Consider the following 27,270-nt stretch of genomic DNA (forward strand, 5'->3'; position numbering starts at 1 on the left):
GGTGTGATTGGCTGGAGCCGCGGGCCCGCCTCCGCGCGGGCGTCTCGGACTAGCCCCAGGCTGTGGAGCGGCGCTCCGGTGCCAGAGGTATCCGAGCCGAGGAGACTTGTGGTTTCTCTGACTCTATGGTCTGAGGCGGCAGCACTGATCATGGAGACCGGTGCCTCCCGCGAGCCCGAGACGGCCGAAGTGCTGCCCCAGCACAAGTTCGACTGCAGGTCTCTGGAGGCCTACCTGCACCAGCACTTGCCCGGCTTTGGGGCCGAGCCCGAGGCCAAGCTGACCGTTGCCCAATACAGGTATCGACGCCAGCCTTCTCCGCCAGCAAAAACAGATCTGTGCCTTGTGTTTTTCTTCCTCTGGCCTTGGTGTGTTCCCAGTTTCCCCCATCCTGTTTCTTTTTCCGCAATGACGCACTCTGAAGGCGAGAGCTGCCGTCACCCGTCCCTTGCATTGCATTCTGAGTATTTCCAATTCAAGCGCAGTGATGGAAGCACGATAACATTCACGATTCCAACTACAAGAAGGAATCTTTGTTAACAACTATATTCATTGAGGCAATTAAGGTTGCAAGGTCTGTGGGATATAAAGAGGCCTTCGTTCAGCGTTTGTCCTATAACCTTTTTTTCTGAGAAGCGGATGTAATTTCGTTCACATTGGCATATTCTTGGAGGCTGAGTTAATGGTACCAGTTGGGGGGGTCCGAATTCTTATCCTAGATCTTCCATTTAACAAATCACAGCACCACTTTGGGCTTTAGTTCTTTCTGAAGTAGGGGTATAGAACTGGATGACCGTTCTGAGAGCACTGTTCCCCACCGTGAATCTGGCTCTAGTCTGATCTTGTATAATAGAAAATAATTTTCAAATAGACTTTATTCTAAAGATAGTATTTTGATAAACAGAGCTATAGAAGCAGTCCTGGCTTCCAGAAAACTAGACGTGCCACTTACTGACTGGGAATTTAAATACTATGGTACATGAACTCTCTGAGAACTAGTTTCATAATCTGTAATAAATATCTGCCTGTTCTGCTTGATCCTGATAATTAAATGAAGTAATACAGGTGAAATGGCTTAACACTGTAACAGAACTGTATACCAGTGGCATTTATCACTGACATTTATGCCAAATTAAAAACAAAAAAATAAAAATAAAAGGCACCATGTCACAATAGATATTGTAGGATGAAGGAGAAGGTGGAATAAAATATGGCTGAGGTTTCTAGCCTAGAAGCCTTGTGTTATAAACTAACAGCTCAAAGTTCAAATTTGCTATGGGAATCTGAACAAGTTATTTAACTCTTTTGAGCATTGAATCCTCCTTTGGCAAAATGGGGATAGTCATATTTCTCTCCTAGAGTTGTTGGAGAATTATCTAACTGAGAGTTAATTCTGAATTAAGTTGAATGTTAAATAAACCAGAATTGTGCTTGATAAATGGAATTAGTTGTGGCGTAAATAGTATATATGTGTGGAACTATCTCCACAGAGAATACACATTTATTTCCAAAACACATGAAAAAGTTTATGAAAATTGAAGACATGTTAGGCCACAAAGGAAGTTTCAGAAATTCTAAGGCGTCATTCTTAAAAAAAAAAATTCAGACTATAAATGCCAAAAGTTTAGAAATCAAGAGAAGATAGCTAATAAATACATTTTAGAAACTAATTGAAATACAGATTAAAGAGCCAATAATCTACAGAAAATAATGGAGTTTATTAAAGTTCAGTATGCAAAAATCAATTGCATTTCTTGACTTTAGCAACAAAAATGTAAAATTATAATTTTCAGAAAGATAAAATTAATAAGAGAAACAGAAATATAAATTTCTCAAATATTAATCGAATAAAGTATGTGCAAGACCTTTGTAAAGGAAATTATAAAACTGTAATAGGACCTTAAAAAGAACTAAGTAAATTGAGAGATGCCATGTTCACGAATAGGAGAATTCAGAATTGTACGTTTCTCTTTTTTCCCAACTGATCTATAAATTCAGTGCAATGACGATCAAAATCTTAATTTTTTCCCTAACTTGAAAAATTACTCCTAAATTTTATGTACAAGAGCAAAGGGCTAAGAATAAGCAAAAACACTCCTGAAGAAGAACAAAGTGGGAAATTTGAATTAAGATGGCACATTATTAGCACAGAATAGACAAACAGATCAATAAAATAGAGTCCACAAAAAGACCCGCATGTTTATAGAACTTTGACATATGACAGTGCTGGCACAGAGAATCAGTGTGTGGGGGGTTGGAGGGAGAAAAGATTTTTCAGTAAATTATACAGCAATAATTATTATCTGTATGAAAAAATTGAAAGTAGACCTGTCCCTTACTCTACCTCACACAGTTCCAGGTGGACTACAGACTGGAATGGTAAAGGCAAAACTGTAAACATTTGGAAGACATATAGGAGAAGATCTTTATAACTTTGGAGTAGAGAATAAAATCTTTAAAAAGACAAAAGCACAAACCATGAAAGAAATGATTGATAAATTTTTAGTGAAAGAATCCTTAAAGTGAAAGAACAAAAGAAAATATTTTCAGTGTATATAATGGATAAAAGATTAATATCCAGAACATATAAAGAACTACAATAGCCCAACAGAAAAATGGGCAAAAGACTTGAAGATACTCAACCTCATTACACTGTAATAATTGGGGAAATGCAAATTAAAATGACAAGATACCATTTCACACCATCATATTCACTTTTTTTTTTTAATCTGACAATATCAAGCAGGATATGAGATAACAGGGACTCATCCACTATTGGTGAGGGTGTGAATTAGTATAACTGCCTTGGAAAACAATTTGGCACAGTCTTGTAAAGATGAAGATAGGAAGACAAAGCCCCATGACAAAGCAATTCTATTCCTAGTTTTATACTCCTGAGGAATTCTTGTACCAGGGTATCAGGAAATAATCTACAAAAATGTTCATTGCACTGTTTGTAATAGCAAAAATACAGGAATAAAACACGATGTTCATCAATAGTAGAATGGATGAATAAATTGTAGTATATTCACGTGATGCAACACCATACAGCAGTGAACATGATTCAGCTGCATCTATACACAACAACACAATCAAAAACTGGACAAATAAGCAGTATATTGTTTAAAGAGATAAACTTCAAGGGAATGATATATTTAAAAATCAAGACAGTAGTTACTCTGAAGGGACAGGGAATTCCCTGGTGGTCCAGTGGTTAGGATGCAGCGCTTTCACTGCAGTGGCCAGGGTCAATCCCTGGTGGGGTAACTAAGACCCCTCAAGCAGCACGGCACAGCCAAAAAATTTAAAAATGAAGGGAGGAACACAAAGAGAGCTTCAGAGATACAGTAACTTTTTTCTTTCTTAAACTGGGTAGTGAGAACACTGGTGTTTGTTGTGTTATTCTTTATGCTTTACAAATTTTGTAAATATTTTTAATCTATGCAAAATTTATTTTTAGAATTTGCAAAAGTTAAATCATATTAGAAATAAAAATATTTAGATTTAGACAATAATGAAGACATTGTGTAACTTGATAGAACAAAACTTATGATTTCCAGCTATGTGCATAATATGTGCCTGGCACTGCTCCAACCACTGGGGATATAACAGACAAAAAAATCTTGCCTTTTTGGAACGTCCATTCTATTTGGAGAAGAGAGATGATAAAATCACTTTCTAAATATTACAGTGTAGAAAAAGGTGATGTGTATCATGGAGAGAAACAAAGGAGAATAGGAAATGTTTAGGAGGAGGGAGAAGAAAGGCCTCAGTGAGAAGGTGGCATTCAGCAAAGAGAGATGGGGATGTGAGCCATGGGGAAAGAGTATTCCAGACAGAGGTAACAGCAAGAGCAAGGGCTCTCCAGTGGGTGGAGAGACTACAGGCTAATGTGCCTGGAGTTGTGTAAGCAAGGGCAACAGGAATTCTGTTGGCTGTTATAAGGGTTTTGGCCTTTACGTTAGTCGAAATGGTGAGAGATTAGGGATTTGGGGGCAGAGGAGGGAAGTGATTTGTCTTTTTTTTCTTTTTTTTTTTTTTGCAGTACGCGGGCCTCTCACTGTTATGGCCTCTCCCGTTGCGGAGCACAGGCTCCGACGCGCAGGCTCAGCAGCCATGGCTCACGGGCCCAGCCGCTCCGCGGCATGTGGGATCTTCCCAGACAGGGGCACGAACCCGTGTCCCCTGCATCGGCAGGCGGACTCTCAACCACTGCGCCACCAGGGAAGCCCTGATTTGTCTTTTTAAACAGAAGACCAGTTTGGAGTGTATTGCAATGACCCAGTACAGACCAATTAGTGGTATGGACCAGGGTAGTAGTGTAGGATAGGTGCAAAGTGCTCATATTCTGGATTTATTTTGAAGAATTTACTGACTGATCAGATGTGGGGTGTGAAAGAAAAAGAAGAGGAGACAAATAGTGTTCCATTTTTGTCTTGGCAACTGGAAGGATGGAGTTATCATGAAATGAAGTAGAGATGACTGTAGACAATCAGACTGGAAGGCAAATATCAGGAACTCAGTTTTGCAATGTTAACTTTCAAGATGCCTTTTGGAGTGGATATGTATAGTAAGCAGGCAGGTATATGGGTCCAGAGGTCAGGGCAGAGATCTAAACTAGACATTTACATTTGGGAGTCATTGAGATAGAGAGGGTATTTAAAGCCATGAGATCTTACCTAGATGATGAGTCTACATGAAGATACAGAAGGTCTATGAACTTATTCCCAGGCATCCTAATATAAGAAGTTAAAGAATTAAGGCAGAACCTACAAAGGAGTCTCAGAAGGAGTGGCCAGAGAGATGGGGAGAACCATGGTCTGATACCATAGCAGTATTAGTGACCTTGAAAAAGTAATTTCAGTGGAAAGATAGGAATGAAAGCTTGATTGAAATGGGTTCAAGAGAAAATAGGAGGAGAGGAATTGGAGCAAGGAATATAAACAACTCTTGAATTTTTCTACAAAGGCGGAAATAAATGTCTTTCGTAGAGGGGGAAGTGGGGTCAAGAGAAGTCTTTAAAAAAAAAAAAGGCAGCATGTTTATATGCTGATGGCAGTGATCCAGAACAGACAGAAAAATTTGTGTAGGTGAGAGGGCTAGAACGAAGTCCTTGAGTGGACAAGAGTAGGATGGGATCTAATTCACAAGAGAAGGGATTGTCCATAGATAGGAATGTAGACATTCTTCTACAGACTCTGTAGGGAAGAAGAGTATATGGGTACAGGTGCTTCTATGCAGTAGATATGGTAGTGTAAGCTTGTGGAAGTTCTCACCTGATTGCTCCTATTTTCTCTGTGAAATAGGAAACTAGGTAATCAGCTGAGAGTGAAGATGGTGGGAAAAGTGTTGGAGGTTTGAAGAAAGAGGAGGAATTGTAAAATAGTCATCCAAGCGCATGGGAGAATGAACAGGCCAAGGAAGTATATTATGATTGCTGGCAGCGTTCACTTTGAGGTTCATAGTCATGAATTTGAAGCAAGAGTAGTTATTTTAGTAGATATTGTTGATACTTTGCCCAGATTCTCTTGGATTCCTTTTTACTGTTTCCATGCACACCCTGGTTTGGTGGCTTCTGCTTCCAGTAGCCAGCACCTATGGCTCTTTTATAGACTGTTCTTGCTTACTGGAGCCTCCTTTGCCCTGAATGTTGTAGTGCCTAAGATGGCACTGGAATGGAGGTACGAGTGGGAATGAAAGAAAGGAAATTATGATCAGAGATAGAAATGCTTAAAAAATAGGATAATGCAGTGCTTGAGTTGTTATTTATAAGGTATAGGGTGTGTCCAATAGAATGAGTGACAGTTCTCTTGGATATATACCTAGGAGTGAAATTGCTAGATCATATGGCAGCTGTACCTTCAATAAGAAGCTTTTAGTTTTCCTTTTATATTTCACCTAGGTCATTTACCATCATAAAACGCCAGTGCTTCATATATGACTGCCTTATCAAAAATGCATCCAATCAGACATTTGGCATTAAAAAATGTCTTTGTAAGGTTCATTGCAACTTGACTCTTTGGAGCATCACAAATAAATTGTCCCATGTCAAGACAGACAACACAGCTTGAAGTGGTCCCATTTCCTGACCATTGTGGCAATGATCTCCACTTCCCTATGCTAAAAGGCACCCCCCACCCAGGATTAGATGGTGCCAAGATGATTGCTGGGGAGGATGGGTCTGGCTTATCAGAGTTAGAAGTAGACACTGGACGTACTGCTGCATTCAATCTGGACTGCTCTTGTTCTTTGCAGATGGAGGCTGGAGGCCTAGGGAGAAACTTCAGAAAAAAAAAGGTTTTTAACTTTCCCCTATTACCTGTTACCTCGGATTAATTCGTCTGTTTTTTTTAGTTTAAGGCCTCTCTTTCATGCTGTTGAATTATTTAAAAGCTGTGTAAATGAAGGTATAGATTGAATAAGTTTGGTAGCTGGAGTGTATTTCCTTAGTTCACGTGAGAATTTCTGTTCACAGGGCAGAGAAAGCCAGTGCCCTGGTGTCTGAGTCACCTGGGGCACTGTTGCACTTCCTGGCCCAGATATCCACTCTAGGACCTTGCTTATCAGAATTCCCACTTTAGAGAGCTGTACTTGGAGTCCTCTCTCCAATGGCAGATGACAGAATACCAATCCAGCTGTTCCAGCATCCTTTAATTAATTTTCTGACTGATCACCTACAATCTCTTCTCCCAGCCTTTCTTTGCTTAGATCTAGACATTGTTCTAGGTGCACTTCTGATGAAACTCATAATTTGCAAGTAGGAAGTGTGGTCTTCTCTTCTACCTGTGTAGGTTGTAGATTCTCCAGCTGCCACTGTGTTACCATCTGCTGTATATCATCCAAAAGCTCATGTTCTTAGCTGCTGATAGCACCCCTCTTGGCTTTCTAGCATTGAAATGGGTTCATTTTCATTTTGTGTTTTCTTTTGAAATTTCAGCAGGATTTGGGGAAAAGGAAAAATATATCTTTGTTATTGACCTTTTCTCTACTCTTATCTAGATCAGGACAGTCCAATCCAACCTTTTATCTCCAGAAGGGCTTTCAGGCGTATGTACTCAGAAAAAAACCACCTGGTTCACTTCTTCCTAAAGCACATAAGGTATGGTATACAAACGCAATGATAAATTCCTTGTTGACTAATAAATGGATTTTATACACACAAAACAATTTAAATTGCTTTTAAAAATAATCTCAATTATTAAATATAGAAAATGCATTTTATTTCTTAGATGAAAATTTCACTTGAATTGTATCCCCCCCCTTTTAGTTTTCATTAAGGATTTGAGTTTGAAATCTGAGGCTGTGTTTAGGCTGTTAATTCTGAGCAATATCCAGTCCTCTTATGGATTTGATTCCTTCCTATACAATTAGCTAGAAATACAGTCACCCAGTAAATATTTTCACTGCTACTCATTTATAGATATTTTGTACTTTGGTTAAATTATGTTTTAAAAAGTACAGTATTATATCTTATAACAATATATACTCACTGAATACTTTAATATATTTGATATGACAATTCCCTGATCTTCTGGTGATAAAAAGAAATATTTAAATAATCATTTTTATAGTATTCTCTAAATTGACAGTGAGAATTATAAAAGATTTTTGTTGAAAACTGACTCTGTTTTCAGAAAAACAGATATTATCTATGGATTTTTAGAGAAGAGAACATTAAAAGCATAATGCATATTTTGAATATTATTATAATCATGTATAACAGGTGCTTCCTAGGCCCAGCTGACTAGAGATGGGCCATTGAAGCGTGGATTTAATATCACAGTAATGGAAAATGCAGATTCTGACCTTCTTAGTCCCGTATCATATTCCCAGAAAATGAAGTGACTTGGATGCTTAAGATAGAAAAATTTTGCTAACTTTTATTAAGCCTCAACACGGCATGGCTGAAGGAAAATCCCCACTTGTAGGGAGAGATTTATGCCCCAATAAACAACTGGGTTTGTCTCCTCTTGATAACGACCTAGATGTCTGGAAGACATCAGAACATAACATAATGCTTTCAGCCCAAGGATCTGGAGTACTTTTGTTTCAACTTCCTTCATTTTTTCCAAATCTGCATTGGAAAAAAGCAGTGTTCCCACACTGCCATCCACTTTATGACCAGCCTCCACCACTCTACCCCACCCCCCTTTCCCAGCACCAGGTGGTTATAAACACTTCTTTCTATAGCCATTGGCACCACTGGCTGCTCTTGCCTTGGTTTTGGGTTTAGTCACTTCCCTGCTGTAGTTATTGCAGCAGTAGCTGCTTTATCCCTGTTGTGAGAGTGAGCTGCATGGTTTCTTCTCCTTAGAAGTGGTCAGCTACCACTGCCTGAGTCTGGGGAAGTGGACTTTGCAGGTAGATGAGTTGGCATCAGAATTCTGCAGTAAGCTGTGTCCCTGGGTCCTGAGTGATAAGCCTGTACATCTGTCCTGGTTAAGGAAGCCCTTTTCTTCTCCTGTCTTATTTGGGCTCCTGCTTCAGAACCAGCTTGCTTCTCATTGCCTTCTTACCCAGTAGTTATCTTGAGCTCCATGGCAGCTCTGGGTACCGGGAAGGATCCCCACATCCCTGCCTTGGAAACAAGTTCCTCCATTGATCTCCCGAAGGAGTGGGTGCTTTCCTTTCTACCGGCACCCACTGGCCTTCCCCAGCATTCTGTACTTGACTGTGCCCAGAGTGTTGGAATAGAGAGCCCCCATGGGAAACTGGAGTTGGGGGGGTTGGGGGGCTGGGGAGCAAAAGCAAGAGTGAGCCAGCAAGCAGGGAACTGATAAGAAAAAAAAGGGATGTTTTTATGATGATACATGCGAAATATTGTGGTCAGGAAATGTCACCTTCATATTATCAGAGTTAGGAATAAGCCCCATGCATGTACCTATCCTTTTAGCCTAATTAAATGATCAATTTTTAGTGCTGGCCTAATTTATAATTGTAATAATCATACTAAGACTACTTTATTTTTTTAAAGCAATTATTTTTTTTAATTTTATTTATTTTTTTATACAGCATGTTCTTATTAGTCATCCATTTTATACACACCAGTATATACATATCAATCCCAATCTCCCAATTCATCATACCACCACCACCACCCACCGCTGTTTTCCCCCCTTGGTGTCCATACGTTATTCTCTATATCTGTGTCTCTATTTCTGCCCTGCAAACCGGTTCATCTGTACCATTTTTCTACGTTCCACATATATGCGTTAATATACGATACTTATTTTTCTCTTTCTCACTTACTTCACTCTGTATGACAGTCTCCAGATTCATCCACATCTCTACAAATGACCCAATTTCATTCCTTTTTATGGCTGAGTAATATTTCATTGCATATATGTACCACATCTTCTTTATCCATTCGTCTATCGATGGGCATTTAGGTTGCTTCCATGACCTGGCTATTGTAAATACCACAGCAATGAACATTAGGATGCATGTGTCTTTTTGAATTATGGTTTTCTCCAGGTATATGCCCAGGAGTGGGATTGCTGGGTCATATGGTAATTCTCTTTTTAGTTTTTTAAGGAACCTCCATACTGTTCTCCATAGTGGCTGTATCAATTTACATTCCCACTAACAGTACAAGAGGGTTCCCTTTTCTTCACACCCGCTCCAGAATTTGTTGTTTGTAGATTTTCTGATGATGCCCATTCTAACTGGTGTGAGGTGATACCTCATTGTAGTTTTGATTTGCGTTTCTCTAATAATTAGTGATGTTGAGCAGCTTTTCATGTGCTTCTTGGCCATCTGTATGTCCTCTTTGGAGAAATGTCTATTTAGGTCTTCTGCCCATTTTTTGATTGGGTTGTTTGTTTTTATAATATTGAGCTGCATGAGCTGTTTATATATTTTGGAGATTAATCCTTTGTCCATTGATTCATTTGCAAATATTTTCTCCCATTCTGATGTTTGTCTTTTCATCTTGTTTGTAGTTTCCTTTGCTTTGCTAAAGCTTTTAAGTTTCATTAGGTTCCATTTGTTTATTTTTGTTTTTATTTCCATTACTCTAGGAGGTGGATCAAAAAAGATCTTGCTGTGATTTATGTCAAAGAATGTTCTTCCTATGTTTTCCCCTAAGAGTTTTATAGTGTCTGGTCTTACATTTAGGTCTCTAATCCATTTTGAGTTTATTTTTGTGTATGGTGTTAGGGAGTGTTCTAATTTCATTCTTTTACACGTAGCTGTCCAGTTTTCTCAGCACCACTTATTGAAGAGATGGTCTTTTCTTCATAGTATATTCTTGCCTCCTTTGTCATAGATTAGTTGACCATAGGTGTATGGGTTTATCTCTGGGCTTTCTATCCTATTCCATTGATCTATATTTCTGTTTTTGTGCAAGTACCATATTGTGTTCATTACTGTAGCTTTGTAGTATAGTATGAAGTCAGGGAGACTGATTCCTCAAGCTCTGTTTCTTTCCCTCAAGACTGCTTTGGCTATTTGGGGTCTTTTGTGTCTCCATACAAATTTTAAGATTTTTTGTTCTAGTTCTGTAAAAAATGCCATTGGTAATTTGATAGGGATTGCACTGAATCTGTAGATTGCTTTGGGTAGTATAGTCATTTTCACAATGTTGATTCTTCCAATCCAAGAACATGGTATATCTCTCCATGGTATATCTGATGGTATCATCTTTAATTTCTTTCACAAGTGTCTTATAGTTTTCTGCCTACAGGTCTTTTGTCTCCCTAGGTAGGTTTATTCCTAGGTATTTTATTCTTTTTGTGCCAGTGGTAAATGGGAGTATTTCCTTAATTTCTCTTTCAGATTTTTCATCATTAGTGTATAGGAATGCAAGAGATTTCTGTGCATTAATTTTGTATCCTGCAACTTTACCAAATTCATTGATTAGCTCTAGTAGTTTTCTGGTGGCATGTTTAGAATTCGCTATGTATAGTATCATGTCATCTGCAAACAGTGACAGTTTAACTTCTTCTTTTGCAATTTGTATTCCTTTTATTTCTTTTTCTTCTCTGATTGCCATGGCTAGGACTTCCAAAACTATGTTGAATAATAGTGGTGAGAGTGAACATCCTTGTCTTGTTCCTGATCTTAGAGGAAATACTTTCAGTTTCTCACCATTGATGTTTGCTGTCAGTTTCTCATATATGGCCTTTATTATGTTGAGATAGTTTCCCTTTATGCCCACTTTCTGGAGAGTTTTTATCATAAATGGGTGTTGAATTTTGTCAAAAGCTTTTACTGCATCTATTGAGATGATCATATGGTTTTTCTTCTTCTATTTGTTAATATGGTGTATCACATTGATTGATTTGCATATATTGAAGAATCCTTGCAACCCTGGGATAAATCCCTCTTGATCATGGTGTATGTACCTTTTAATGTGTTGTTGGATTCTGTTTGCTAGTATTTTGTTGAGGATTTTTGCATCTATGTTCATCAGTGATATTGGCCTGTAGTTTTCTTTCTTGGTGGCATCTTTGTCTGGTTTTGGTATCAGGGTGATGGTGGCCTCATAGAATGAGTTCCTCCCTCTGCTATAGTTTGGAAGGGTTTGAGAAGGAAAGGTGTTAGCTCTTCTCTAAATGTTTGACAGAATTCACTGTGAAGCCATCTGGTCCTGGACTTTTGTTTGTTGGAAGATTTTCAATCACAGTTTCAATTTCATTACTTGTGATTGGTCTGTTCATATTTTCTGTTTCTTCCTGGTTCAGTCTTGGAAGGTTATACCTTTCTAAGAATTTGTCCATTTCTTCCAGGTTGTCCATTTTATTGGCATAGAGTTGCTTGTAGTAGTCTCTTAGGATGTAGTAGTCTCTTAGTATTTCTGCGGTGTCTGTTGTAACTTCTCCTTTTTCATTTCTAATTTTATTGTTTTGAGTCCTCTCTCTCTTTCTCTTGATGAGTCTGGCTAATGGTTTATCAATTTTGTTTATCTTCTCAAAGAACCAGCTTTTAGTTTTATTGATCTTTGCTATTGTTTTCTTTGTTTCTATTTCATTTATTTCTGCTCTGATCTTTATGATTTCTTTCCTTCAGCTAACTTTGGGTTTTGTTTGTTCTTCTTTCTCTAGTTCCTTTAGGTGTAAGGTTAGATTGTTTACTTGAGTTTTTTCTTGTTTTTTGAGGTAGGCTTCTATTGCTATAAACTTCCCTCTTAGAACTGCTTTTGCTCCATCCCTTAGGTTTTGGATCTTCATGTTTTCATTGTCATTTGTCTCTAGGTACTTTTTGATTTCCTCTTAGATTTCCTCAGTGGTCTCCTAGTTATTTAGTAATGTATTGTTTAGCCTCCATGTGTTTGTGCTTTTAACGTTTTTCTCCCTGTAATTGATTTCTAATCTCACAGTGTTGTGGTCAGAAAAGATGCTTGATATGATTCCAGTTTTCTTAAATTTACTGAGGCTTTATTTGTGACCCAAGATGTGATCTATCCTGGAGAATGTTCCGTGTGCACTTGAGAAGAAATTGTAATCTGCTTTTTTGGATGGAATGTTCTATAAATATCAATTAAATCTATCTGGACTGTTGTGTCATTTAAAGCTTGTGTTTCCTTATTAATTTTCTGTTTGGATGATCTGTCCATTGGTGTGAGTGAGGTGCTAAAGTCCCCCACTATTATTGTGTTACTGTCAATTTCCTCTTTTAGAGCTGTTTGCAGTTGCCTTATGTATTGAGGTGCATATATATTTATAATTGTTATGTCTTCTTGGACTGATCCCTTAATCATTATGTAGTGTCCTTCCTTGTCTCTTGTAACATTCTTTATTTTAAAGTCTATTTTATCTGATATGAGTATTGTTACTCCAGCTTTCTTTTGATTTCCATTTGCATGGAATATCTTTTTCCATCCCCTCACTTTCAGTCTGTATGTGTCCCTAGGTCTGAAGTGGGTCTCTTGTAGACAGCATATATATGGGTCTTGTTTTTGTATCCATTCAGCAAGCCTGTGTCTTTTGGTTGGAGCATTTAATCTATTCACGTATAAGGAAATTATCGATATGTATGTTCGTATTACCATTTTCTTAAATTGTTTTGGGTTTGTTTTTGTAGGTCCTTTTCTTCTCTTGTGTGTCCCACTTAGAGAAGTTCCCTTAGCATTTGTTGTAGAGCTGGTTTGGTGGTGCAGAATTCTCTTAGCTTTTGCTTGTCTGTAAAGCTTTTGATTTCTCCATCGAATCTGGATGAGATCCTTGCCTGTTAGAATAATCTTGGTTGTAGGTTCTTCCCTTTCATCACTTTAAGTATATCATGCCACTCCCTTCTGTCTTGTAGTAGAGTTTCTGCTGAGAAATCAGCTGTTAACCTTATGGGAGTTCCCTTGTATGTTATTTGTCACATTTCCCTTGCTGCTTTCAGTAATTTTTCTTTGTCTTTAATTTTTGCCAATTTGATTACTATCTGTCTCAGTGTGTTTCTCCTTGGGTTTATCCTGTATGGGACTCACTGCGCTTCCTGGACTTGTGTGGCTATTTCCTTTCCCATGTTAGGGAAGTTTTCGACTATAATATCTTCAAATATTTTCTCTGGTCCTTTCTCTCTCTCTTCTCCTTCTGGGATCCCTATAATGCGAATGTTGTTGCATTTAATGTTGTCTCAGATGTCTCTTAGGCTGTCTTCATTTCTTTTCATCCTCTTTTCTTTATTCTGTTCCACAGCAGTGAATTCCTCCATTCTGTCTTCCAGGTCACTTATCGGTTCTTCTGTCTGAGTTATTCTGCTATCGATTCCTTCTAGTGTATTTTTCATTTCAGTTATTGTGTTGTTCATCTCTCTTTGTTTGTTCATTAATTTTTCTAGATCTTTGTTAAACATTTCTTGCACCTTCTCAATCTTTGCCTCCATTCTTTTTCCGAGGTCCTGGATCATCTTCACTATCATTATTCTGAATTCTTTTTCTGGAGGGTTTCCTATCTCCACTTCATTTAGTTGTTTTTCTGGGGTTTTATCTTGTTCCTTCATCTGGTACATAGCCCTCTGCCTTTTCATCTTGTCTACCTTTCTGTGAATGTGGTTTTTGTTCTAAAGGCTGCAGGATTGTAGTTCTTCTCGCTTCTGCTGTCTGCCCTCTGGTGGATGAGGCTATCTAAGAGGGTTGTGCAAGTTTCCTGATTGGAGGAACTGGTGATGGGTAGAGCTGGGTGTTTCTCTGGTGGGCAGAGCTCAGTAAAACTTTAATCCAGTTGTCTGCTGATGGGTGGGACTGGGTTCCCTCCCGATTGGTTGTTTGGCCTGAGGCGACCCAACACTGGAGCCTACCCGGGCTCTTTGGTGGGGCTAATGGCAGACTCTGGGGGGACTCGCGCCAAAGAATACTTCCCAGAACTTCTGTTGCCAGTGTCCTTGTCCTCACGGTGACACGCAGCCACCCCCCACCTCTGCAGGAGACCCTCTAGCACTATCAGGCTGGTCCAGTTTCCTATGGGGTCACAGCTCCTTCCCCTCGGTCCCAATGAGCACACTACTTTGTGTGTGCCCTTCAAGAGTGGAGTCTCTGTTTCCCCTGGTCCTGTCGAAGTCCTGCAGTCAAATCCCACTAGCCTTCAAAGTCTGATTCTCTAAGAGTTCCTCCTCCCGTTGCCATACCCCCAGATTGGGAAGCCTGACGTGGGGCTTAGAACCTTCACTCCAGTGGGTGGACTTCTGTGGTATAAGTGTTCTCCAGTTTGTGAGTCACCCACCCCACAGTTATGGGATTTGATTTTATCATGATTGCGCCCCTCCTACCATCTCATTGTGGCTTCCCCTTTGTCTTTGGATATGGGGTATCTTTTTTGGTGAGTTCCAGTGTCTTCCTGTCAATGATTGTTCAGCAGTTAGTCGTGATTCTGGTGTTCTTGTAAGAGGGAGTGATAGCACGTCCTTCTACTCTGCCATCTTGAACCAATCTCTCACACTAAGACTACTTTTAAGGAAAATACTAAGGAAATTATTATCCTCTGGGTTATTTGTTGATACTGTTTTAAAATTAATTTCTAACCTTAATGTTAGTTCACAAGTAATTATTAAATTTTCTGTATTTCTGATTTTTAATTATCTATCGTCCTATTTAGATTGATAGAGAATTTAAAGTCCAGAAAACTTTGTTTTCAATTGGATTCCCCGTTCCCAAACCTTTATTGTACTGCAGTGATGCTTGTGTCATTGGAACAGAATTTTATGTGATGGAACATGTACAGGTAAATTAACACTTAATTGTACTTTTTGTTGCTTTTATTTTTAATTGTGATATTAGATGGTAATAAGTGATAGTATATTAGTCTACATTGTAGGTAGTTTGCTTTGGAAGGGCTTAAACTTTTTTCTTTTTCTTAAAACAACAGAAATTTATTCTCTCAGTTCTGGAGGCTAGAAGTTTGAAATCAAGGTGTCAGCAAGATTGGTTTTCTATGGAAGTTTTGTTTTGTTTTTGTTTTTTAAATTTTTTAATTGAGATATAGTTGATGCACAATATTATTTAATTTTTTAATTGAGATATAGTTGATGCACAATATTATATAATTATATAATTGAGATTTTTTAATTGAGATATAGTTGATGCACAATATTATATAAGTTACAGGTGTATTACATAGTGATTCAGAATTTTTACAGTCATTATAAAATACTGGCTCTATTCCCTGTGTTGTATTAAACTTTCATTTTATTTTGAGCACACACAGTTTGAGCGGGTTGAAGTAAACTAGGAACAAATTTAGTAATTAGGGCGTATTGGCTTAGTCTTCCTCTAGGTGTCAGTAAAGAGCTATATGTAATGGCAATAACTAAACCGTCCAAATAGTAGGGGAAAAAACTACTCCAAATGGGACATCAATCCATTAAAAATAAATCCAAATTGTTTTAAGGGTTTTTTTTCGGTAAGATGTTACTTGAGATTAGTTTTTGTCCTTTAAGTTCATCTTGGTGTATCCTTGTATTTTCCCTTTGGCATGTACACTCTTATGTTAAACATGTTTCACAAATGACAGTTCTTCTAGCGCATTCTGCAAAGAATTGGTTTTGGTTGTAAGACTGTATCCTGATCTTTTTTGTAGGCAACAGGGGATGATGACACAGCAAATAATTGGTATGAAAAGATTTATTTTGTTTTATATTATCTGTTGTAATTGCTTCCATAGGGCCGAATCTTTCGTGATTTCACAATTCCTGAAGTTAGCCCAGCAGAACGCTCAGCCATATATGTGGCCATGATAGAAACCTTGGCTCAGTTACATTCCTTGAATATACAGTCACTGCAGCTGGAAGAATATGGTAGAGGTGCTGGGTACTGCAAAAGACAGGTAATGCATCCAAACAAAGTGCTCCTTTTCTCAAGTTGTTGGAAATAATATTAGTTAAAATAAAAACCTATTATTTTATACTTTTCTGAAACTTGGCTATAACTTTTAATATCAGCCATCAGATTGACTTGTTTTAAACATAAAATAATTTTGTATTTTTAGATCAGATTTTGTTCAGCAAAAGCTTCTATAACAGAATGTACATAAATGCAGATTTAAAGCTGTTTCTATCTCTTCACTTAATTTACCAATATATTTTCTATACAATTTTCCCTTTTTAAATTAGTTTAACAGATATTTATTAAGCATGAATGTATGTTTAATATGTGCTGAATACTGTGTTAAATATCAGGAAAATAGAAATAAGTTCTTCCCCTAAAGGAACTTATGGTCATTTCTGAGACATCTATACCTGAATCTCATTTACATGAGACTTGAAAATGGTATAAAAGAGTATGTAATCTGGCAGTAAATTGTTTGGTACTCATCATGAAAACTGTTCCATTCAGACGATAGATATCAGTATGCCCTTGCTTAGGTTGGGGAAAGCTTCCTGGGAAAGATATGTCTTGTACTGTGTATTTAAGGAAGGATAAAATCTAGAGCAATAGGGAAGAGATGGTGAGCATTTCAAATCAAAGAAACAGCAAGACCAGATATGTATGGGGCTGTTTCCCTTTGTATGTCTTTTTGAGGGGGCAGAAGGGAGAGAAACGGGAACTAAGGTTTAGGGAATACTCATTACGTGCCAGCTCCCATGCTAGGTGAGTTGTTAGACCTAGTGTTTTTTAATCTTTGTAACAACCCTAATACATAGGTATTACTACCCCCATTTTGCAGATGAGGAAACTGAGGCTTGCAGGTATTAAGTAATATACAAATAAGTGGCTTAGACATAATTTCAACCCAACTCTCTGAGATTCCAAAGATGAATATCTTTACTGTACTAAATTGAACAGAGATACCTTAGAAAGTGGGGAGAGAGATATAAGTAGATAAATAATATTATTTCAGTTGATGGAGGACTTTGACAATAGGTTGTCTTATTTGCATTCAATTCTAAGAACAATTAAAAAAATCTTTGCATTTTTCATATCTGTAATATATTTTTGAAGATTCTTTAGAAAATTCTATGGGTAATAAGAAAGGGGATTAAAATGAAAAATAAAGATCTCCTTTCTTTTTCTAGTCCCTATATTACATTTTTCAGGGATTACTTGTTTCTTGTGACCCTTCCAGAAATTTTCTTTGTCTATTTTTTTGGTATGTACGTATGTGTGTTTGTGTGTGTTCTTTTTTTTTTTTCTCCTTCCACAAAATATTTGCTGAATAAAGACTAGAACCCACGTCTCTTGATTCCTAGGCCAGTATTTTTTTTCCTGATAAAAGTCTAGGTAAGTAAAATGAAAATAGATGGAAGAGAAACTTAAATGTTGAAGTTTTCAGGCTGATATGAGTGTTTTAGGCTAATATGAGTATCATGGCATTTGTCCTGAGCATTTAACACTAAAACAAAATTTGATATAATTGAATTTTGTTTTAATTTTAGAATTGCTGAATCTTACATTCCACTTTCAGCTCTGTCATTTTTTTAATTTGTATATCTTTAGGTATCAACCTGGACAAAGCAATATCAAGCTGCAGCTCATCAGGACATCCCTGCCATGAACCAACTATCTGACTGGCTAATGAAAAACTTGCCAGATAATGACAATGAAGAAAATTTGATTCATGGAGATTTCAAACTAGATAACATAGTTTTCCACCCTAAAGAGGTATTGGAAGCCCTGTTTATAAAAAATTGAGTATGTCTGATTTGGGATACATGTACTAAGTAGATGTTCCCCCAGAGCACTGAAGGAGCCCACCCCATCCCCATTCCTCCCCTATATTCAAAACTAACATTACCACTCACAACTTTTAGAAATAAGTCCTGCAGATATTCTGGCATAGGTATCTGCCCACCTATAAAAGGCTGGGGTCTAATCACCTGATTTACTACTTTAAAAGGATTTGGGAATTTACATGCATGTTGCTGTTTTCTTCAAAGAAATTTTTCAGCTACTAAATATATTTAGCTTATCCACGTTCTTGCTCTTTCTTCTGGTTCATTTTCATTTTTTTCCCTATCTGATAAAGAATTTTTTATTTGATTATTATAAGCTCAGAGAGGACAGAATTCCAAAAGACTCTTTTGAGGCTTCAAAAGAATTTGTATGAGATTAATGTAACCTTGCCCTGTGTAAATGTACACAGTGTAATCTTTATAAAGAGTACAAACAAATCAGAGCTATAACCCTCCTCCACTGAGCATAGTGAGGCCTAGGATTGGAGGAGTGTGGTGGGAATGAAGAAAGTACTTCAGTTCTCCTCTCTTTACCTGTATGCCTTTGGACAAGACATTTATTTGGCCCTTAGTATTCTGATATTGATGTGAATGATTTACAGTTCCCTGAATCTTCCTTCTCAGGAGAAAATTTTCTGGGTTCATTAGTTTTCTCAGAATGCTAAGATGTTTTAGGGCAGGAAGAGCTGTTCTAAATTCATGTGCTAAGCTTCTGAGTTTCATGTTCTTTTCACACAGGAAGAGGACAGGAGGAAAATAACATTATATATTGCATTGCTGTCATAATTCAATATATGATATAATACTATATCAATTGAAAGTTCAAATGTAATATAAAGACATACGAGCACATGCACCATCAAGACAGAAAATTTTTCATAGAAAAGTCAGTTTGGGTATTTAAATTATGTATATGTAATTATATGTATGTGTGCGTATGTAACTTTTTGTTAATGGCATGGATGAATTCTGAATTATAACTTAAATATAGAATAGGAAAATTAAATATTGCTAATTTATAACCTGGAAAAATTAGAAAAGCATATACCTTAAAACAGCAGGATCTGGTCTATATTTTATCTATTTCTTTGGTTCATTAATATTTTTGGAGCCTATCTTTGAATAAGTCAGCGTTCTTTATGTTTTCTATCAATATAACTACAGTACTTTTACATCCATTACTTAAGCAAGGAAGGAAAAATTCAGACCTAAATCTCCTTAGTTATGTGTTGTCTACCAAAATGTTTAAATATGCTGAAATTAAATATTAAATATGCTGAAAGTAACGGCAGGTAAGTTCCAAATAGTTATTCCCTTTTTATATTTAATCTCATGTTAGAAAAACGTTTCTTATAGGATTAAAGTTGCCAAACAGGAATCATCTAACTTAAGTTCTGTGGAGGCAATGCTAATTTGTTACATATATCATTATCTTTTATGTTTTAGGGTTATATAGTAGCTAGTAAAATGTCTTCTACTTTATACCCAGTAATCCCATAATTATTAGTTAAATCAAAGTTAATCAATTTCTGTCTCATATAAATATGTGTAGCTAATTTTTTATGGAAGTAACATACAGTTGACAAAGTACAAGTCAACTGGCATTTATTTATTACCAACTATGTGCTCTGAAACATGGGGTTAGAAGGAAAAACAGCTCTTAATGAGCTCAAAACACAGATGGAGAGAAAAGATACTCGGGTAACAGCAGAGAACAATATATACCCAAATGCTAAAGTATATCATACAATAAAACTAAGAGAGTAGTCAAAGAAGGAAAACGTTCCCACTGTGGACTGGCATTAAAAGCTATGAAACTTTAGAAGTTAATTCTAGTCAATAGTTCCATCTCATTTTTTAAATTTCATAAATAAGTAGGAAATTAGACTATGTTTTTTCATGAAGGCACTTCACAAATTGGAAAATCAGTCCCTGGATGTGTATATATATGTGCTCCACTGTATATATTCCTAGGGATATGATTGAAAGCTTTTTATTTTTCCTTTGAGGGTAAGGATTATACCTTTAATTAATTTTTTTCTTACCTTTGTTTCTAGAGTCTATATGGTAGATGCTCAATAAATGAGGGCCTAGACTAAGAGCTCCTATAAAGCAGTAAATGCATCTTATTCATTTCTGCAGGTAGTTACATGTTTCTGAATGAATCTATGTTAAAAGAATTGATTTTAATTAATCACTAAGGTACTATTTCCATCTCATTTATTTATGCTTAATTTTTATTCTCTACCCCTTTCTGTGCCTCAGTTTTTATTGTAACTTTTTATTTGGAAATCATTGAAGACTCACAAGAAGTTGTAAAAATAGTAGAGGGGCCTGTGTATCCATCATCCAGATTCCCCAAAGAGATCTCACACAACTAGAGTATATTATCAAAGCCAGGAAATTGACATTGTGTGACTTGTGTGCCTTTTGGATTGGGAAAAAAAAATTTCAGGGTTCCCAAGGAGCTAAAATGAGGTAATTGATATGGAGCAACTAGCTGGTACCTGGCACAGCTGGTGCTCAACTTATTTCAGTTCTCTTCTTTTCCATTCTTTTCCCTTCTGTTTTTATATTCTGCTTTTCTAAGATGGCCTATCAAGCTCTATTCTTTAGAAAAAATTAGGGTAAAAGTAAATCTTTACTTTTAGTAGATATGTACTAAAACCTAAACAGTAGTTATAGGGGATGAAATTATAGGAGATTTATAAGTTGTACATTTCTGTAAGGTTTGAGGTTTTATTGTTCTTTTTTCCCCAGGACAACAGCATATTTTATTTTTGTTGGCAGAAAGCACAACAATTAAGAAAGAAAACATGAACAATTTTAAATGATAAACCATCTAGGAATGTGTGTGGTAAGCCAGTAAAGAATTACTAAAGGGAATAACAAAACTAAAATATATCACTCAATTTCACAATCCCTAGTTATTTTCTAGTTACTGATATGTAAAGTATTTGAAGCATGTTTGAGCAAGTGTTTCAGTAGTACAAAATGCTTACTGCAATGTTTAAAAGAAATCCAGTTTTCCTGGAAAATATCGTTAATTTTCCAAATATAAATCCTACCCATCTGGCAGAGAAATGTTTAAGATTTTGGAGTTTAATGTACATATTACCACTTCAACTTGAAAAATAAATATATTTAATAAACCCATAGATATTTTATCTGCATTCATTAATTAGTAGTCAGATGTATCTACGATAAATATAAGGACACTGTTTCTTCTGAAGTCATCTGCGTTGCAGTCTTTTATATGTCGTCTTATGAAAAAAAAATTTGTTATGCAAAACAAAACTTGTGTTTTTAATGGATTTTTCTTTTTAATTCCCCCACTATTTCTAAGATGTCAGTGTAGTTAGAGAAAAGCTTTGTTATAAAACTTAATTTTATAGCTAGAAAAGACATGGGGATTAGGTTTTTTTCCAATCTTTTTACTTTTCAGATGTTTTTAAATACCCTTAATATGCTCTTTGGTCATAAAGCCAGGTTTTGAACTCAGACCTACTGACTTCCAATTCCATATGATTCCTTCCACACTGTACTGCTTCTCATCTCTGTTGGAACTGGTCAATGTTGGTAATCTAGAAACTGAAACCCTTGTCTTTGACCATAGCCTCACTACCTTCTACTTCTTTTATTTCTTTATACCTCACCTGAGAGGCTACAAATTTGATTCCTCTTACTTTAGAATCCATGAACCCCTTATGACTTCATTTGACTTCTCACCTTGCCTGGCCCAGGTGGGCATGATCAATCATTTCAAGAACTACCTTCTTTATTATCAATGAATTAATAATTTTTTGACTGTGGATTTGTGTGCGAGTAATGTAAGAGTTATAAACTTTCTGACCTTATATTGTTATTCCAGAATCTTCTCACCTCTTGACTTTATATATAATCTCCAACCCTGATCTTGGTTCATTGTATTTTTGCTACAGAATGAAGTCGTAAAGTCACGTTAACAGGGTCTGGGACATATCTATGCTGCATAATTTCATCTAGGTTGTAACTGCATCTCTTTGTAAAATCTGTGACATTTTTTTAAATGGCTTTTTCAAATCTTTTCTATTCTTCTCGAACTATCAAGTTGCCTTTTACATCTAGACTCCCACTCTCACATTTAGACTTGATTCGTTTTTGTCCTTTTAGTCACTTTTCAGCACAAGCTGCTTTCTAGGGATTACATACCCCTGGAAGTTCTCTTGATGTTGTTGAAGACATTTCAGTCCACTACACAATGTTTCCTTCATGCAGACTGATGGGTGACATTTTTCTTAAGCCATTGCCAAGAAAAATTGTTACTTTTTAAAAATTAAAGTATAGTCGATATATAGTATTATGTAAGTTACAGGTATACAGTATAGTGATTCACAATTTTTAAAGGTTATACTCCATTTATAGTTATTATAAAATATTGGCTATATTCTCTGTGTCCTTATAGCTTATTTTATACATAATAGTTTGTACCTCTTAATCCCCTACCTCTAAATTGCCCCTCCCCCCTTCCCTCTCCCCATTGGTAACCACTAGTTTGTTCTCTAAATCTATAAGTCTGTTTCTTTTTTGTTATATTCACTAGTTTATTTTTTACATTCCACATATAAGTGATATCATGCAGCATTTGTCTTTCTCTGTCCAACTTATTTCACTTAGCATAATACCATCCAAGTCCATGCACGTTGTTGCAAATGGCAAAATTTCCTTCTTTTTTATGCCTGAGTAGCATTCCATTGTGTGTGTGTGTGTGTGTATATATATATATATATATATATATACACACACACAATTTTATATATATATATATATATATATATATATATAATGTCTTCTATATCCATTCGTCTGTTGATGGACACTTAGGTTGCTTCCATATCTTGACTATTGTAAATAATGCTGGTATGAACACTGGATACATGTAACTTTTCAAATTAGTGTTTTTGTTTTCTTCAGCTATATACCCAGGAGTGGAATTGCTGAGCCACATTATAGTTCTATTTTTAGTTTTTTGCAAAACCTCCATACTGTTTTGCACAGTGGCTGCACGAATTCACATTCCCACCAACATTGTATGAGGGTTCCCTTTTCTCCACATCCTCACTAGCATTTGCTATTTGTGTTCTGTTTGATGATGGCCATTGTGACAGGTGTGAGGTGATATCTCATTGTGGTTTTGATTTCAGTTCCCTAATGATTAGCGATGTTGAACATCTTTTCATGTGCCTGTTGGCCATCTGCATTTCCTCTTCAGAAAAAAGTCTATTCAGGTCTTATGCCCATTTTTTAATCAGGTTTTTTTTTTAATATTGAGTTGTATGAGCATTTATATATTTGGGATATTAACCCCTTATTGGTCATATCATTTGCAAATATTTTCTCCCATTCAGTAGGTTGTCTTCTTATTTTGTTGATGGTTTCCTTTGCTGTGCAAAAGCTTTTAAGTTTAATTAGGCCCCATTTGTTTATTTTTGCTTTTATTTCCTTTGCTTTAGGAGATAAATCTAAAAACATATGGCGACAATTTATATCAAAGAGTGTGGTCTGTTTTCCTCTAGGAGTTTCGTTTCTAGTCTTACATTTAGGTCTTTAATCCATTTTGAATTTATTTTTGTATGTAGTGTGAGAAAATGTTCTTATTTCATGCTTTTACATGTAGCTGTCCAGTTTTCTCAGCACCAGTTTTTGAAGAGACTATCTTCTCCATTATATATTCTTCCCTCATTTGTCATAGATTAATTGACCATAAGTGTGTGGATTTATTTCTGCATTCTCTGTTATATTCCATTGATCTTTGTGTCTGTTTTTGTGCCAATACCATACTGTGTTAATGACTGTAGCTTTGTAGTATAGTCTGAAGTCAGGGAGCATGATTCCTCCACTTCTGTTCTTTCTCAAGATTGTTTTGGCTATTCGGGCTTTTTTGTGTTTCCATAAAAATGTAATTTTTTTTGGACACACTGCACGGCTTGTGGGATCTTAGTTCCCCTACCAGGCATTGAACTCGGGCCCTTGGCAGTGAAAGCACAGAGTCCTAACCACTGGATCTCCAGGGAATTCCCTCCATATAAATTTAAGAATTATTTATTCTAGTTCTGTGAAAAATGCCATTGATATTTTGATAGGGATTGTATTGAATCTGTAGATTGCCTTGAGTAGTATGGTCATTTTAAGAATATTAATTCTTCCAGTCCAAGAACACAGTATATCTTTCCATCTGTTTGTGTCATCTTCATTTTCTTTTGTCAGTGTCTTATAGTTTTCCAACTGCAGGTCTTTTATCTCCTTAGGTAGGTTTATTCCTAGGTATTTTGTTCTTTTTGATGCAACTGTAAATGGGATTATTTCCTTAATTTCTTTTTCTGATAGTTCATTGTTAATGTATAGAAATGCAACAGATTTCTGTACATTAATTTTGTATCCTGCAACTTTACCAAATTCATTGATGAGCTCTAGAAGTTTTCTGGTGGTGTCTTTAGGATTTTCTATGTATAGTACCATGTGATCTACAGAGTGACAGTTTTACTTTTTCCTTTCAAATTTGGATTCCTTTTATTTCTTTTTCTTGTCTGACTGCTGTGATTAGGACTTCCAATACTATATTGAATAAAAATGGCAAGAGTGGGCATCCCTGTCTTGTACCTGATCTTAGAGGAAACCCTTTCAGCTTTTCACTGTTGAGTATGATGTTAACTGTGGGTTTGTCATGAATGACCTTCATTATGTTGAGATATGTTCCCTACTCTATGCCCACTTTCTTGAGAAAAATATCATAAATGGATGTTGAATTTTGTCAAAAGCTTTTCCTGCATCTATTGAGATGATCATATGATTTTTATTCTTCAGTTTATTAATGTGGTATATCACATTGAGTAATTTGAAGATATTGAAAAGTCCTTCCATCCCTGGGGTAAATCCCACTTGATCATGGTATATGATCCTTTTAATGTGTTATTGTATTTGGTTTGCTAGTATTTGGTTGAGGATTTTTGCATCTATGTTCAGCAGTGGTATTGGCCTGTAATTTTCTTTTTCTGTCATATCTTTGTCTGGTTTTGATATCAGGGTGATGCTTGCCTTATAGAATGGGTTCAGAAGTGTTACTTCCTCTGCAACTTTTTGGAATAGTTTTAAAAGGATAGGCATTAACTCTTCTGTAAATGTTCGGTAGAATTCACCCATGAAGCCATCTGGTCCTGGACTTCTGTTTCTTGGGAGTTTTTAAATTACTGATTCAATTTCATTACTGGTAATTGATCTGTTTATATTTTCTATTTCTTCCTGGTTCAGTCTGGGAAGATTGTATCTTTCTAAAAATTTGTCTGTTTCTTCAAGGTTGTTGATTTTATTGGCATAGAGTTGTTCATTGTAGTCTCTCATGATTCTTTATATTTCTGTGATGTCAGTTGTAACTTCTCCTTTTTCATTTCTGATTTTATTGATTTGATCCCTCTCCATTTTTTTCGTGATAAGTCTGACTAAAGGTTTTATCAGTGTTGCTTATCTTCTTAGAGAACCAGCTTTTAGTTTCATTTATCTTTTCTATTGATTTTTTAGTCTCTATTTCATTTATTTCTGCTCTGATCTTTACTATTTCTTTTCTCCTACTGACTTTGGGTTTTGTTTGTTCTTCTTTTTCTAGTTCCTTTAGGTGTAAGTTTAAGTTGTTTATTTGAGATTTTTCTTTTTTCTGAGGTAAGCTTGTATCACTATAAACTTCCCTCTTAGAACTGCTTTTGCTGCATCTCATAAATTTTGGATCATTGTGTTTTCATTTTCATTTGCCTTTAGGTAAGTTGTTATTTCCTTTTTGACTTCCTCAGTGTTCCATTTGTTGTTTAGTAGCATATTGTTTAGTCTCTTGTGTTTTTTGCAGTTTTTTTCTAGTAGTTTATTTCTAGTCTCATAGCGTTGTGGTCGGAAAAGATGCTTCATATGATTTCAGTTTTCTTAAATTTACTGAGGATTGTTTTGTGGCCTAGTATGTGATCTATCCTGGAGAATGGTCCATGTGCACTTGAAAAGAATGTGTATTCCGCTTTCAGATAGAATATTCTATATATATCAACTAATGTGTCATTTAAGGCTTATTGATTTTCTGTCTGGATGATCTGTCCATTCATGTAAGTGTGGTGTTAAAGTCCCCCACTAGTATTATGTTACTGTCGATATCTCCGTTTATGGCTGTTAATATTTGCTTTATGTATTTAAGTGCTCCTATGTTGCATGCATATGTATTTACAATTGTTATATATTCTTCTTGGATTGATCCCTTGATCATTATGTGTAGTGTCTTTGTCTCTTGTAACAGTCTTTGTTTTAAAGTCTATTTTGTCTGATATAACTTTTGCTACCCCAGCTTTCTTTTGATTTCCATTTGCATGGAATACCTTTTTCCATCCCCTCACTTTTGTCTTTGTGTGTCTTTAGATCTCAAGTGAGTTTCTTGTGTGCAGCATCTATACAGGTCTTATTTTTGTATCCATTCAGCCACTCTGTGTCTTTTGATTGGAGCATTTATTTCACTTACATTTGAGGTAATTAGTGATACCTAAGTTCTTATTGCCATTTTGTTAATTGTTTTGGAATTGTTTTGTGGGTCTTTTTTTTCCCCTTCTTTTGTTCTCTTGTCATGTGATGTGATGAGTATCTTTAGAGTTATGTTTGGATTCCTTTTTCTTTTTTGTATGTATATCTATTGTAGATTTTTGGTTTGTGGTTATGATGAAGTAGGTGGGTATACTTACATATATATATATATGATTGTTTTAAGTTGCTGACTGCTTAATTTCAAATGCATTTTAACAACCCTGCGTTTGTACTCTCTTCCTCTCATGATTACTGTTTTTGATATCATATTTTACATCTAATTGGTTGTGTATTCCTTACCTGCTTATTGTGGATATTAATGATTTTACTACTTTTGTCTTTTAATCTTCCTACTAGCTTTGTGCATGGATAATTTCCTACCTTTACTTATGTTTGCCTTTACCAATGAACTTTTTCATTTCATAATTTCCTTGTGCCTAGTTGTGGCCTTTTCTTTTTTGCTTAGAGAAGTTTCTTTAACATTTCTTGTAAACCTAGTTTGGTGATGCTGAACTCTTTTAGCTTTTGTCTGTCTGTAAAACTTTTGATCTCTTCATCAAATCTGAATAAGAGCCTTGCTGGGTAGAG

The 27,270-nt window shown here is 36.1% G+C and overlaps 1 protein-coding gene across 5 annotated transcripts in view; it reads left to right on the forward strand.

Annotated features, from left to right (window-relative positions):
• The first annotated feature begins 150 nt into the window (after positions 1-150).
• ACAD11 (acyl-CoA dehydrogenase family member 11) overlaps positions 151-27,270 on the forward strand; it is a 91,814-nt gene continuing 64,694 nt past the window's right edge. For all 5 annotated transcript variants that reach the window (XM_033417878.2, XM_004286533.3, XM_049710535.1 and 2 more), the window contains exons 1-5: positions 151-299; positions 7,000-7,099; positions 15,024-15,149; positions 16,089-16,250; positions 17,861-18,025. In XM_033417878.2, the coding sequence (XP_033273769.2) occupies positions 151-299; positions 7,000-7,099; positions 15,024-15,149; positions 16,089-16,250; positions 17,861-18,025 (702 nt within the window). The remainder of the gene's footprint in view (positions 300-6,999; positions 7,100-15,023; positions 15,150-16,088; positions 16,251-17,860; positions 18,026-27,270) is intronic.

This window comes from Orcinus orca, chromosome 5 (assembly GCF_937001465.1).
Source record: "Orcinus orca chromosome 5, mOrcOrc1.1, whole genome shotgun sequence".
In the NCBI taxonomy this organism is placed as follows: domain Eukaryota; kingdom Metazoa; phylum Chordata; class Mammalia; order Artiodactyla; family Delphinidae; genus Orcinus; species Orcinus orca.